At 40.8% G+C, this 15,969-nt stretch overlaps 1 protein-coding gene across 1 annotated transcript; it reads right to left on the bottom strand.

The window, feature by feature from the left end:
* Window positions 1-1,618: 1,618 nt before the first annotated feature.
* On the bottom strand, window positions 1,619-14,617 carry LOC116505170 (cobalamin binding intrinsic factor-like). The gene is given in 10 exon segments (XM_032212431.1): window positions 1,619-1,638; window positions 5,557-5,675; window positions 6,018-6,084; window positions 6,087-6,152; window positions 7,610-7,796; window positions 8,273-8,454; window positions 8,845-9,000; window positions 10,557-10,700; window positions 12,431-12,607; window positions 14,548-14,617. Coding segments are annotated over 10 exon segments (1,188 nt in total).
* Window positions 14,618-15,969: the final 1,352 nt, after the last annotated feature.

Genomic DNA, 15,969 nt, shown 5'->3' on the forward strand with positions numbered 1-15,969 from the left:
ATCACAATTCATGTGACTGCAGTGCTTAGTGACAGCAATTTTGGCAGACCTGATTGTCATTGTAGCTTCAGGACGCATGGATCATTAAACAGGAAGACGCAGGAGTCCCAGGCAAGAAATCTAGGATGGAGGTGGGGAAGGGCCATGGGCAGTCCCTACAGACAACAAGAGATAATTTATTTTTTCTATTGGTTTGTTGTTGTAGTTTATTTTTGCTATACAGCATTAAACTATTTTGAGTATTTGAAATGAGGGAGCATCAAACTAGTTAATTAAAAAAAATCTCAGATGCCTGTGTCGCACTTTAGAGGGCAGCCTCTATTTCAACAACTATTATAAAAAATAATCATTGAAGAACAGAGTCCATCAGCAGTTAATGAAACGGAACATAGTCTTCTCAATTTCAGTAGGATGTATTATGTCCATTTCAATTGCATTATGCTTGCTAAATTTATATTCATATATGTAAGTCAGCATATGCAAGTGTTTCAAGTCTCTGTCCATTTCTTTTAGATTTTAGATTTTTTTTTTAGATTTTATTGAACATTTATAGGCGCCCTTTTCCCTGAGGGGACTCAGGGCGGCTTACAACAATGGGGGAAGGGAGTGCAAGACGAGACATAAAAGAAAAGAAAAAAACGTGAGTATAAAAATTAACCATAAAACACAACATTCACTCAACATTCGGGCGGGGTGAGAATAAATCCTATCCCAGGCCTGACGGGATAGCCAGATCTTAAGGGCTGTGCGGAAGGCCTGGACTGTGGTGAGGGTACGGATCTCCACGGGGAGGTTGTTCCATAGCGTCGGAGCTGCAACTGAGAAGGCTCTCCTCCGCGTAGTCGCCAGTCGGCACTGACTGGCGGATGGAATTCGGAGGAGGCCTACCCTGTGCGATCTGATGGACGCAGGGAGGTAATTGGCAGGAGGCGGTCTCTCAGATAGCCAGATCCACTACCATGGAGCGCTTTATAGGTGGTAAGTAGGACCTTGAAGTGCACCCGACGATCAACAGGTAGCCAGCGCAGCTCACGGAGGATCGGTGTTATATGGGCGAACCGTGGTGCGCCCATGATCACTCGCGCGGGCACGCGTTCTGGACTAGCTGAAGTCGTCGGATGCTCTTCAAGGGCAGCCCCATGTAGAGCACATTGCAGTATTCCAGCCTAGAGATCACTTTTGATACGTTTCAGTTTTGATACGTTTTTGATACGTTTCAGTTTGTAGAAGTAAATCTCTCTCCTCTCCTCCCTCCCTCCCTCCCTCCCTCCCTCCCTCCCCTCTCTCTCTCTCTCTCTCTCTCTTGCATGCTCATCTTTTTCTCTCTATGCTGAATATATGCTGGAAACATGTAATAAAATTGTCAGTCCCTTTGTCAGTATTTCAATATATAATGTCTTATAATAAAGTGCTTTTGTTGGCATTCAGTTATTAATTCATTTTGAAACATACAATACATTGAACGGATCAAATGAACATTTTTATTGTCATCTTGCCACATTTTTTGTCTGAAAAGGAGATCCTCTGATACAAAGCAGACTTGAATGTTTCTCCTATCTTATATTATAGGTGATAATTCAATATCTACTGAACATAGCCACAATTTCTTCATTATCTTTCAGTTTGTAGCTGCCAACCCTGCAAAGATAAAAACATGATGTTGAAAAGTAAATCATACTCTCTACATTAGATATATTATAAATCTTAATATGTGTAGAGGTTTGAAAACTAGTATTACATTAGATATGCAGATACTAAGCTGCCTTGCATACCTGACCACAGCCAGTCATGATGATGAAAAATAGTATGAATGCAGTAATATCACAATACAACCCTGCCCTGTCATAGTTGCTTCCTGATACAAATGCATAAGTTGTAGTATTTGAGTCATGAAGCACATTTTTATTTGCTCCATGCCCTCACCCGCAAGGATGCAAAAGCTGCTATATAAGCTCCAAAAGACAGTTGCTTTAAAGAATAGGAAGCAAGTACTGTATTCACACTTGTTCATGGGGATTCTCAGTTATCCAGATCATGATTGTCGCAAAAGTGCTTTGTTTCAAGAGGCAACTAAAATTTCTTCTTTTTCTTTGAAGATGTTTTGCTTCTCATCCAACTTTTTCAACTGACTGGATGGTGGGGAATGGAACAGTTTATATTCCTTGCTGACAGCTGGTCATTTGCAATATTTTAGAGAGTCATTGAGGCCACTTGGAGGTTTATGAAACACATGGCACATCATAGGAGAACAAACCCATCAGGAGAAAAGTTAGCAATCCATCTGCATTTAAAAGACAAAGGCCATTCTTTTGAAGACAGCTACATCCTCATTTTGGACAGAGAGGACCACTGGTTGAAAGAGGGGTCAAAGAGGCCATTTATGTCAAAATTGAATAGCCCTTTCTCAACAGAGGGAGAGGGATATGACATCATCTATCTCCAATCCACAACAGTTCTTTCAGCAGTTCCAAGAAGGCTCCCCACCCATTTGCACTACTCAGGTGACCCTGAGGGCAGATAAACCTCCAAGTGACCTCAACAACTGTCTAGAAAAATTTAAATGACCAGCCATCTGCAAGGAATACAAATCCTTCCATTCCCCACCATCCAATCAGAGCTGAAGAAGCTTCTTGGATGAGAAGCAAAACATCTTCAAAGAAAAACAAGGAAGTCCAGTTGCCTCTTGAAAAAAAGCACCTTTGGGATATATTCACACTTCAAGTGCACTGAAGCATTTTTTTAGAATCAAATCCAAAGCACTGCATAATCCTATCCACTACACCAGGCATGTCCAACAGACTGCCCACGTGTTGCATGTGGCCTTGGACAGTAGTAATACAAATGCACAGGATAATAAAAATTATAAAAATAAAGGAAGCTTGTTATTATATACATTAACTATATTATATGCATTATATGTGGTTCAAGACAATTTCTCTTCATTCAATGCAGCCCAGACAAGCTAAAGATTGGACAACTATGTTCTATACTGTATATATTTGTGTCAGCTTTATGCATATCAATAACTGAACATCACTGGATAATGTTGGGCACCCATTCATTAGAATACCAGTTTACTCATTCTTTAAGGTTCTGTCCCTCTGTTTCCACTGAATCTTCATTTTGCTGTTGTACTCCTCAACCTCTTCTTCATCTTGATCTTTTGCCCAGTCTTTTTCTGGGACTACATTTCAGCCCTAACTTCATTTGATTAATGCCCTTGCAGATGTAACTGTCTTCCTAGCCCGTGTGTCGAACTGATTAACAATCTTGATTTTTCTTCACTTGCATATCAGTCACTTTGGTAAATAAGTAAAATCTATATATTGTGTTTCCTCTTGCCCTTTGGGAATTGTGCATTTGAATAGGTTCTCAGTTAATTGCAGCACTTGGCAATCTTGTCTGGGGTCAAACGCTAAATAGAGTCAAAGCTAATTATTCTCTGGATAGGATATTGCTAGGTCATGCCAGCATTATAGTGTAGGGAAGTTGAAAGCTTATTTCAGGAAAAGTCAGTGACACATAATATCAGGGTTGCACTCAGAAATTACCTAGATATATGAGTGAAATCATGAGGAGTTGAGCTCAACTTGAAGACTTTGCCATTTGAACAGAAACAAATATATTATTTTGGTGTTCTTTTTTATTATTGCTATTATTGCTATTATTGCTATTATTGCTATTATTGCTATTATTGCTATTATTGCTATTATTGCTATTATTGCTATTATTGCTATTATTGCTATTATTGCTATTATTACGATTGCTGCTATTATTATTATTATTCAATTGTATCACAGCGGCCAGTTGTTTCGCCGGATTTGGCATTGGTTACTAGTCGGGCCCCACCCAGGGGCCTAGGAAGTCGTAACGTATTTTCATAATATGCGTGCAGATCCAAGCAGTGCGGCTTTTTGCATTTGACTGATGGTGATTTTGTCAATTTTTAACTGTTTCAAATGTAATTCCAGTGCTTTTGGAATAGCACCCAGTGTGCCAATTACCACTGGAATTACCACTGCTGGTTTATGCCATAGTCGTTGAATTTCGATTTTTAAGTCCTGGTATTTTGCTATTTTTTCATGTTCCTTCTCGGCGACCCTGCTATCACCTGGTATTGCGATGTCTATGATTGTGACCTTATTTTCTCAACCAGTGTGATGTCTGGTGTATTATGTGCCAGTATTTTGTCCGTTTGAATACGGAAATCCACAAGATCTTGACCATCTGATTTTCGGTGACATTATTATTATTATTATTATTATTATTATTATTATTATGTTAGATTGGTGAGATTCACAGACTTTGCGCTCCATGGCTTAGGCCCAGGGCACCTGCGAGACCACCTATTGCCACTGGTAGCCTCCCACCGTCCAGTGTGGGATGTATGTTGCCTACCATTTTATTACATGTCTTCCATCTTGATGTTTGTGTTCCCCCTTCCCAGTTTTATGTGAGCCGCCCTGAGTCCCCTTAGGGAAAAGGGTGGCCTACAAATTCTAATAAAACTCAAACTCAAACTCAGTGTGATCCCACAGAGTTGGCCTCCTCAGGGTGCCGTCGGCCAGACAGTGTTGACTGGTGACCTCCTGGGGGAGAGCCTTCTCTGTGGGAACGCCTTCCCTCTGGAATGAGCTGCCCCTGGAGCTTCGTACAATCCCCGACCTCCGGTCCTTCCAACACGCCCTAAAAGTTGGCTTTTCCAGCAAGCCAACCTGGCCTGAACAAAACAAATCAAAGTATTGATTATTGTTAATTTTAATTTTAATTCTTTTAAAAAATGTGTCATTGTTAATTTTAATTGGGTTTGGGGATATCCTATTTAATTCTTCTTAACTTTTGTAGTATGTGTTTCTTTTAATGTTGTACGCCGCCCTGAGTCCTTGGGAGAAGGGCGGCATATAAATCGAATAAACCTCAACCTCAACCTTTGGGGCTGGTTGGTAGCTCAACAGCTCGAGTCCTAACCCAGGACCTAGGAACTGTTAAGGTAACGTCAGAGGATATAAATTCTTCCAAGTAGGGTGGTTTTTTGTAGAGTCAGAATGTTCAAGTCCAATAAATTTAGAATTTCCAAATAGCAAGGTAGCCCTTTAGGTATTGCTCCAAGGGCTCCAATTACAATTGGGACAACACTCGATTTCTTTTTCCACAGTCGCTCAACTTCAATTTGCAAGTCCCGGTATTTTATTATTTTTTCTTGCTGCTTATCTTCAATTCGTGCATCACCAGGTATTGCAATGTCAATGAACCATATTTTTTTTCTTTTCAATTATTGTTATGTCAGGTGTGTGTAGGCCAGGTGCCTGTCAGTCTGAATTCTGAAATCCCACAAGATCTTGACTTTCTCATTCTCTAAAACCTTCTCAATCTGATGGTCCCAGTGGTTTTTGCTGTACTTAATTATTGTTGTTGTGTTATTGTTGTTATTACTATTCTATAGCTGCACATTCACTAACAAGTTAATCATATTTAAGATGTGTGATAAAGCCTGCAGGTATCTGGAGGAACTATGTTGTATCTTTCAGCACTTTCCTTCTTCCCAAGAAAATGTACCTTGTTTAAGGGATGTTTTGCCACTGAGGAACTGCCAGTAGGTCTTTTCATTGGTGCTGCCTCGGAGGCCATTGATAGAGGTGATCATGAGGCCCCAAGAGGTCTCCTTTGTTTCAAAGCTGCAAGGTGCCAAATTCATTAAAAATGTAGCAGGAAGGAAGGATGAATAAGAAAATGGTGAATTATATCACGGTAATTTAAGGAGTATTTTATATATGGACAAGAAAAAAAATGAAAGAACCAGAAAAGATCAAGAATGTTATAGGGGAAAATAGTTCATAGAAATCAAATATTGAAAATGCATCCAGCCTCCAACCCAAAAACAGTTTAAAATACTGATGAATGTTTAAGGTTTCTTGAAGTGAAAATAAGAAACACTTCACATCCTGGGCTGAATGCCCCCCCCCCCTTTAAAAGTTCAGAGACAGAATTCATAATGAATCTACCAGGAGTCTATTTACCTGAATTCACTTGCATTAAGTTGTTGAGCGGCTTTCAAGACAGCGAGCAGCACAGAACCCTTTGGTACTTCACAGTTATGGAATACTCGAAGTAAGGTCCTATTAGCTTATTGATTACTTTATAATGCACTGTTATTACAAATGAAGGAGAAGAGAAGGCAGGTGAAATAACTTATTACACCTTAATATCCTATGGCCGTTTCTAGATTTTCGCAGCTGAGATTTAGAAGAGTCAGGGATATGAGCTAGACTTGGTAAGAAATTTAAAGATTGCTCTTTCTTGGTGCAGTGAAAGTAGATCCATAGGCAGAATTAAAATATGGTTGTTATACCAGAGCTCTATATCTACATTATCCATTTTTCCCTTGCATCTGGTATAACAGCAATGGTGTACAGCTCTCCCGTTGTACAACTTTCCAGAATCACTGTACAACAACTCCAGAACCAGTCCTGGCCAGTATGACAAGAGTGATGCTAAAGACACCACTATTTCATCATTATGGATGAGCTATTGCAGGGGTGTCAAACCTGATTTCATTGAGGGCCGCAACAGGGTTGTGTTTGACCTCAGGATGGGTGGGGGTGGGTGTGTGTGACCAGGGGGGCATGGCCAGCTCGATGCCACTCATGTTGGGGAGCCTGTGGTGGCCTGAGTGCTCTGCAAGCAAAAATTGGCTCCTGAGCCTCCTGCAACCCCTCCTACAACTCTCTGCCAGGAAAACCAGAGCTCACGAGGGTCGCATGGGGCCCTCCCGAACTCCATTTTTGCTGGCAGGGGTACCACGGGCTAGTCCTTCACTGTTTCCAGGTGGCCCCGAGTGCCAGATCTAAGCACCCTGTGGGCCGGATCTAGGCCCCAGGCCTTGAGTTTGACACCCCTGAGCAATTGAGTAGGAGCTGCAGATCAACAACACTGAATAAATTGGATTGTTACAGGCTAGGCAATCCATTGCACACCTACCTCATCACCTTTGTTTTGTGGCTCCAAAAAGCATTCAAATTAGATGAAAATCTGTTTGGTTTTGGTGGCATAATTTAGTGGAGGGTTCTGTAATTCTTTCTAAATATGGACACAAGCCACTAATTAGTGATTTAAGCCTGTGATAGCATAACATTCATTTTGAATAAAAATAGATTTGAATTAAAAATGCTGAAAATTGTGCCCCATGCCTTCCAATGGCTTTAGAGTGTTCCCATCGTGCCTCTTTCAATCTTTGGGCACATCAAATAAATACATTTTGAAAGTAAGGCTAAAAAGTGCTTGTCCTTATTTACCTTATCTGATTCTGGCACCCTTCAGGGAAATATCCGAAATGCACCCAGATGAAATAAATATTACCTGGAAATGGCACTGTTTCCTCCACCTCCATCATTTCCTTTCTTCCAATATAGCTGTTATGAGGTCCAGAAATTCCAGCATAGCAAATAACTGCAAAACTGTACTTTTGTGTGTTATGGAAATATGGTGGTGAGGAAAGGTGGATCTACAACGCAGGCCTCATTAAGCTGTGCCTCCATTTCTCTATTTTTTTCTCCTTCAGAGAACAAGGGAGGTGTCAGAGGAGTTTCTTTTTGCTAAGAAGCTGCCTTACCAGTTTCGGAGCTGCAAGTGAGACCCCTCACATCCAAATACGTTTTGCCCACCAGGGAAGGCAGGATCTGAGAAGCAGCAGCTGGAATGCTAAAGGCTTTCTGGGTGATCTTACTCAGCACTTCTTTCAAGGTCTTTGGGCAGTTCCATGCATTAGCAGAGTAGAACTCAGAAGTAACACTGAGAGCCTGGAAATTAGCAAGAGGAGAGAGAGAGAAGAAAGAGAGATGATTAGTAAGATTCAAAGGGATAAAGACCAGATTGCTAGATTTTAAAGGTAAAGGTTCCCCTCACACATATGTGTTAGTCGTTGCTAACTCTAGCGGGTGGTGCTCATCTCGGTAGCAAAGCCGAAGAGCCAGCACTGTCCAAAGACGTCTCCGTGGTCATGTGGCTGGCATGGCTAAACACCGAAGGTGCACGGAATGCTGTTACCTTCCCACCAAAGGTGGTTCCTATTTTTCTACTTGCATTTTTATATGCTTTCAAACTACTAGGTTGGCAGAAGCTGGGACAAGTAATGGGAGCTCACTCTGTTAGGCGGCACTAGGGATTCAAACTACCAAACTGCTGACCTTTCTGATCAACAAGCTCAGCATCTTAGCCACTGAGACACCACATCCCCCTGGATTTTCATCCCTCCCAAATAAAAGATCAGATGTACCTGCATTGCAAGGCCAGTGCTATAGATATTTCCAAGGAGGCCATTAGCCTGCTGTTCATTAAGGATATTCTTTGTGGCCAGGGCCAAGGCTTCTTGTATAGCTCCTACAAGTTTGCTTTGCTGAGACGAGATCCTTCCTTCATAGAAACAGAACAGTGCCAGACTTGCTACAGCACCAGTATCTGTGAATTACATCAACAAGGGATTGAGCAGTGAAAAGAAAGTGAGGAGTATTTGCCAATCTAGGAAGAGTCGGGGATCTCTTTGATTTAAATACTGGACAATAGCAGATATTGAAAGAAGCAGGCCAAATTGAAAAAGGCTGCTTATTACAAATTGTCATTGTGGATGATGCAATGGATGATGGATTGCAAGTTTATCAATCACTTGTTCATCATGAAGATCCCTGGGGTCCCACTCGTCATCTCTCAGTGCAGCCTATTTCCCAGGATCATTAAAGGGTATTATTAAGAGGTCTATCTTGAAGCCTTTGAAGCTCAGAATAAAAAGGTAATTTAAAATCATATTCAAAATCATATATGTGTTGGTGTCTCTATGAAGCAATATCTTACCTACAGAATAATGACCATTGAATTGGAAACGATTAGCCAAGACTGCCTTGGCCAGGGTGGTGGCAGCCCTTTCAAGTTCTGGACTTTTTTCTACACACAGAGCCAAAGTATCTAGAGCAAATTGGTAGTAGGTTGTCTTGGGAGTCCCAGTGGTACCTGAAAAGTAAGCATGTTTAGCAGTTACTTCCTGTGTAGTCACAGAAGACATCTACCTTCAGCTTGTTACTATTTGGAGGTTGAGTTCAAAATGAGACAGAAATGGAAAACTCATTCTAAACAGTAGTTATTGGAGGAGGAGAGATCTGAAATCACAAACTAGCTATAATTCAGTGGGATCTCCATGGAATTGATAACCATAATGGTGCAGGATTCTAAATCACGAAAAATAACCTTTTATCAACTAGCATTTTCCAGATCTGTAGAAATCAATTGCAGAATTCCCCAGCTGGCATCAAAACTGAAGTCTACTCACCTGGAAGATGTCCAGGTGCTTGTGTATGGGGAAAGATTGGGTTTGTAGCTGCAGATTTTCCCCTCTAAGTTGGAAGGCAAGTTAGGTTTAAATACTGGGGAAATGATGAGAATGGGCAGAAAATGAAGTTCCATTCCCCTTCTGCAAGAGAGTTTATAATCTCTCCCAATAGGGATAGGGAGAATATCTCAAAAGGGCTATAAACCTCTCCTAGGCATAATTTATAATACTACCCCACAATACTGACTTTGTGAAAAGTGCCTGTGAGATATATTGTTGGAAACTCAGGATACAAAGATACAGATATCAAATTGCTAAACAACATTTTGTACTTTATGAATTCTACTCTTTCTAGCACAGAGCATGTTATATGAACTAAGACAAATCTTCCCCACAAGTACATTAGTGCAACATTACCTTTCAGAGAACTTGCAAAGATTTTCCTGTTTTCAGTAGGTTTTATGTACAGTGTTGATTGGCTGAGACATATGATGTGCTGCATGAGAAAGTTTAGCTGTGGTCCTGGTTCTTTTGGTTTTAATGTTTTTATTGTATTGATGCTGTTTTATTTTTGAATGGTGAGCTGCCCAGAATTTGGTACATGCTGAGTGGCTAGAGAAATGCTATGAATGAATGAATGAATGAATGAATGAATGAATGAATGAATGAATGAATGGAATGCAGTATACATATTACAAAGCCATGATCTATGATCATCAGAATTGTAGATCAATTTTGCAGCTGTTATAAAAGTACATTTTAATTAGAAAATTTAGTTCTGAAGAATAAGTGTGCATGGAGATCAGAATAAATAGAAATTGTGAGATATTGTATGTGGAAACTGGATGAAAATGTGCCCTAACTAAGGGTTTAAGAATGTTTGTAAGCAATTAAGCTTGCATTAGTCTTTCAAATGCAGAATAGAATATGTTGCTCATAATTGGGACAAAGAACAGGTAGCGTAATTGCCAGACTGACTAAGAGAATAATTATAAAATTGATTATTTGTATCCAGGGATAGACAGTTGAGTGGTAACTTGGTGTTGATCCTGGAACTGCTTGGAGCTATCTGAGTTGCATAGATAAGATTCCTAAAATAGAGGGACATTTCAATTCAACCAGGTACCATCCTTGAAAGCCAGTGGTGGGGAAGGAACACAGACAGTTGGATCCATGCATTAATCATCCCTTTTGTTATCAGAGTGAAAGGAAGGAATCTAATGCCCATTTGTCTCCTTACGTATATGCTTAATCTCTTCCTTTGTTTTCTCTTCAAGGACTTGGACCAGGTTGACATGTTTTTCTGGCGTGCTGACATCGGCAGGATTCTGGCAGGAGGACCGAAGAGCTAGGACATAAAGAGCCACTTTGCCAGAGGTCATCTCTGCAAGAAGGGATAAGAGAGGACAAAGACTGAGTAAGCAATGCTTCAAAAGCAATTAAGAACCCTATCCCATCCTGGCTGGAAGTCTAGACTGCAGCCCAAAACATTTGGGAGAACTGCTTTAAAATTGGAATCATATAACTGGAACCCCCCCCCCTTTCTCTTTTTTCCTTGCATACATTGCAGAAGCATGTGGTTGATATTTTAAAGACAAACCAATGATAATGTAAGGTTTCACGGACTGGAGTTGCTGGTGTCAGATGCATCATACTGCAATCTGTAGAAGTCTAGACACAGACGTGGCTGAATTAGTACAGACTCACAGTGGTTAATATAATTTCAGCTCCAGGAAAAAATGCTTCTAAGCCTTTTAATCAAAATTGTTTTGTTTTTGCGATGAGGTTCGTAATTTCTTTTTTAGCATAATTGGACCCTACTGTTTTGGTCTGTGGAGGGGATTTTTAGCTGCAATTTAATATCACTTACAGGACAGCAGGTTTCTTTAGACTTAATGAAACTTCTGAGAGGACTATAAATAAATCAGTTGTACTTATGCCACCCAGGACACTGTGTGTTGTTTGGAAATTTATTTTAAATATGAGAGAAAGAAATTCTGAGGATAGTATTCAGTTAACATTGATCCACAAATGTATTCCACATGAGTGGGGAATGATGATCCAGAGTAGGTTTAGGGTACAAAAGGTAAAGGTTCCCATTGCACATATCTGCTACTTGTTCCCAACTCTAGGGGGCGGTGCTCATCTCCTTTTCAGGAGAACCAGCGCTATCCAAAGACGTCTCCGTGGTCATGTGGCCGGCATGACTAAACCTGAAGGCGCACAGAATGCTGTTACCTTCCTGCCAAAGGTGGTTCCTATTTTTCTACTTGCATTTTTACATGCTTTCAAACTGCTGGGTTGGCAGAATGTGGGACAAGTAATGGGAGCTCACTCCATAATGTGGCACTAGGGATTCAAACCGCTGAACTGCCGACCTTCTGATTGACAAGCTCAGTGTCTTAGCCACTGAGCCATATCATACATACATATATACAAACATACATATATACATACATACATGCTTCCTATTATATCCTATATTTAAATAGCTACTTTGATGGTTATGTGACCATGGAGGAATCACCAGCTAAAAGAGAAGTGAGAGTAAAAAGGGGCACCGGCCTGGAGTAACACCCCAGGAGGAAACATCATAAATCAGCCTCCTGAAGCCTTACCAACTGGTTCCCAAAGGAATACAGTCTGGCAAGATTCTTTTAATACAGGTGATCAACAGTAAAAACAAAGTTGCTTTGGCCTGTTTCCAAAATTGTTCTGATTCCTTGTGACAAATGGTAACAGGGAAATATTTAGCAGATGAACTTTTGCCAGCGTGTACATATGATCACAATGAAAACTTTGCCATTTAGTGGTCATTTGCTACCAAGAAAAAGCTTACAGGCAATTATTGAAATAGAATAGGACATTTCATTTTATTTAATTTGGGGAGATATATTGCGGTTAAAACTAGGACGTACTAGTAAAAACAAAATCACAAACCTTCATGGTATTTTTCGTGATCAGATTAGCTTTTAATAAGTTAGCCGGTTATTAAAAGTGGCCACTGAAAAACTATTTCTATGTTTCCCTCTTTACAAAATGGAACAAATTAAAGAACTGAACTGGTTCAGAAGAAGTGGCTTATGTAAACGTTTCTCATTTCAAGCATCCTACCTGTTCCAGCTGTTTCTTTGATCTGCTGCACCAAATGCATTATCACACTCAGGTTGGGATCCTCAGCCAAGTTCAAAGCAATCAGGATACTTGGATCAGGTTTGCCCTGCATACCGCCCCACTTTTCCAGTTGAGTCTGGATGCCTCTAACCAGCCCTTGCTGATCATTCGGGACAGCTAGAATCAAGACAGCCAGAGGTTTATCAAGAACAGCATTTGATCCTAGACAACTCTCATGTAGCTTGTCCACAGAATTATAATTCAGCCTCAGAAATTGTATCTACAAGTAGTCCTTGACTTATGACTACAATTGGGCCCAAAATCTCTGTTGCTAAGCAAAACATTTCTTAAGTAAATATTGTTCCAGTTTACAGCTTTCTGGCTCCAGTTGTTAAGTGAATCACTGCAGTTGTTAAGCGCCGAGGTGGCACAGTGGTTAGAGTGCAGTACTGCAGGCTACTTCAGCTGACTACCAGCTGCAGTTCAGCAGTTCAAATCTCACCAGCTCAAGGTTGACTCAGCCTTCCATCCTTCCCAAGTGGGTAAAATGAGGAATCAGATTGTTGAGGGGCAATTATGCTGACTCTGTAAACTGCTTAGAGAGGGCTGTAAAAACACTGTAAAGCGGTATATGAGTCTAAGTACTATTGCTATTGCTGGTAACATGGTTGTTAAGTGAATCTGGCTTTCTCTTGACTTTGCTTGTCAGAAGGTCGCAAAAGGTGATCACATGACCCCCGCGACACTGCAATCGTCATAAGGATGAGTCAATTGCCAAGCACCTTAATTTTGAACACATGACCATGGGGATGTTGCAAACAGTCAGAAGTGTGAAAATGGTAATAAGTCACTTTTTCCACTGCCATTGTAACTTCAGACAGTCACTAACTGCACTGTTGTAATTCAAGGACTCCCTGTATTACATTTTTTCCCCTGCATTGGGTTGTGGATGGGGCTCTTCCTCCTTTTTTGTTCATCAAAAAGTTTTTGCCCACTAGGGAGTTCTGTTATTACAACAAGGATAACTTCAAATGGAATATACAGTATCGCTGTGTTTATCACTACTTTTCTTACTTTTATACGTTTCTATTATTCAGATTGAGACTATCCAGAATTACCTGAGCTTCACCCTCAGCTATGAATTTGCATAAACTCCAACCAAGGCATTGAATCCAGGCTAAAATTGTCGTCCTATGTACAGTATCCTCATGTAGGGCTTAGGCCTAGTTAACTCAATGGAATGTACTCTCTTGTTCTGAAATCTCACTGAAGTCAATGCAGGAAAATGCGCACAAGTTTAAGGCCCATTATTTTCATAGAAACTAAGATCAGTGTTTCTCAACCTTGGCCACTTGAAGATGTCTGGACTTCAACTCCCAGAATTCCCCAGCCAGCAAATGCATTTGCTGGCTGGGGAATTCTGGGAGTTGAAGTCCAGACATCTTCAAGTGGCCAAGGTTGAGAAACACTGAACTAAGATCAACTAGAGATTAGAAATAATGACAGATTGGGCTTTATGCAATATTACATTTTAATTACCTTTTTCTTCAGAACTATTTCCATGAAGTAAAGTTAGTCTGACATAAATGCTTTATGCATCAATAATCCACACAGTACACAAATATTATGCTTCTAGGGCTGTTAAAGAGGTGCTTTGCATAGTACAATATTGCAAATGAAGCACTTATTTTCAAAATAACAGAATAACAGAGTTGGGAGGGACCTTGGAGGTCTTCTAGTCCAACCCCCTGCTCAAACAGGAAATCCTGTACCATTTCAGACAAATAGTTGTCCAATTTCTTCAGAGAACCTACAAGTTCTGGAGGCAAGTCATTCCACTGATTACTTGTTCTAATTGTCAGGAAATTTCTTCTTAGTTCTAGATTGGTTCTCTCCTTGATTAACTTCCATCCATTGCTTCTTGTCCTGCCCTCAGGTGCTTTGGAGAATAGGTTAGCCCTTTCTTGTTTGTGGCAGCCCCTTAGATATCGAAAGACTGCTATAATATCACCCATAGTTCTTCTTTTCATTGAACTAGATATACCCAATTCCTGTATCAAAGTCCTTTGCAAGGAAGGAAGGCTGATCGAAGAGGAAGAGCGATTTGAAAAACTTACAGCATGTTCCTGAAGAAATGGAAGCCACATTGGTGCAGAACACATACAGGATAATAGTGAAGAGGAACATTTTGGGCTAGGAATCTGTGTTTGTCCTTTCTTTTACGCCAGGTCCTCCTTGATGTGGCACAATATTGGAAGCCAACGGTGAAAGCATGCTTCCCCCCCTTTATATAGACTGTTGGTACAACCTTTACATAGACTCCCTGCCAACCTTTTATCTTCATTTCTAGCACTCTTGGCTTTCCTTTTCTTTGCTTATCTCAATTTCCTCAACATTGCGTGGGAACTGATTTGAATAGAAGATGCCAAAGAACAAATCTTTTCAGAGAAACTGGTAGGGCAGGTGTACATATTAGCAGAAGGAAGATGGCTTATATAACTTGGCAATATGTTGACAACCATCTGTGAGAGAACAGCCACTTGCTAAGAAATCATTTGCTCAGCCATGCTGAGTTAATGGCTAGGAAGGGATAAATTTCATGGAAGAGAAGTTGGGTTGAGAAAAGAGGAAATAAAACTGAACTGGACCTGTCCCTCCGAGCTATCTTGCCTACAAAAAATAGCACTGTATCTTCCACCAGGGTCCTGACTCCAAACTCTTAGTTTGGGTATTTGTAGAACTGTAGAAATGCTATCGATGAGGTATGTTCAGAGGCAGGCTCCTACCGGTTTGGCCAAACCAGTAGTGGTCTGCCAGCCTGGGTTGTTGGAACCGGCAGTGACCCAGGCCTGCCACACCTGCACACTGATTCCCCGGTCGGTGTAGCATGTTTTTTTTTTCATTTTTAAATGTTCTGCGCATGCGCAGACCTATTTATGGGCAACTGCATGGACCACCGAAATTGCGCAAACACTGAACCAGCATTAATGCCAGCAACAACCCACCCCTGGGTATGTTATATGACTTAACCAAAAAAGCAGCCTGTGTTTTATCTGAGAAGGGAATGTGAACCCAGCCTGAGTATGTAGTATATCACTTCAATTGTCTCAAGGGTTGAAGAAATGGCTTCTTCATTTAGGTAAGGAAATAGATTATATAGTTTCATTGGAAGAAGCCAAAGCACCTGAGTATTGCATGAGATATAAATAAAGCCAATGAGAGGCCCCAGGACTTGGTTCCCCAAATGGTGGGATTCAATTTTTTTTACTACCAGTTCTGTGGGTGTGGCTTGGTGGGCATGGCAGGGGAAGGGTACTGTAAAATCTCCATTCCCTTCAAATCAGCTGGGACTTGGGAGGCAGAGAATAGATGGGGGCCGGGCCAGTTAGAAATGGTATTTACCGCTTCTCAGAACTACTCAAAATTTCTACTATCGGTTCTCCAGAACTGATCAGAACCTGCTGAATACCACCTCCATTCCCACCTGAAAGAATTCCTGAGTAGTTGCTGTAAACTATGGAGAATCATCTAAGAATATG

The sequence above is a fragment of the Thamnophis elegans genome, chromosome 1, assembly GCF_009769535.1.
Source record: "Thamnophis elegans isolate rThaEle1 chromosome 1, rThaEle1.pri, whole genome shotgun sequence".
Classification (NCBI taxonomy): domain Eukaryota; kingdom Metazoa; phylum Chordata; class Lepidosauria; order Squamata; family Colubridae; genus Thamnophis; species Thamnophis elegans.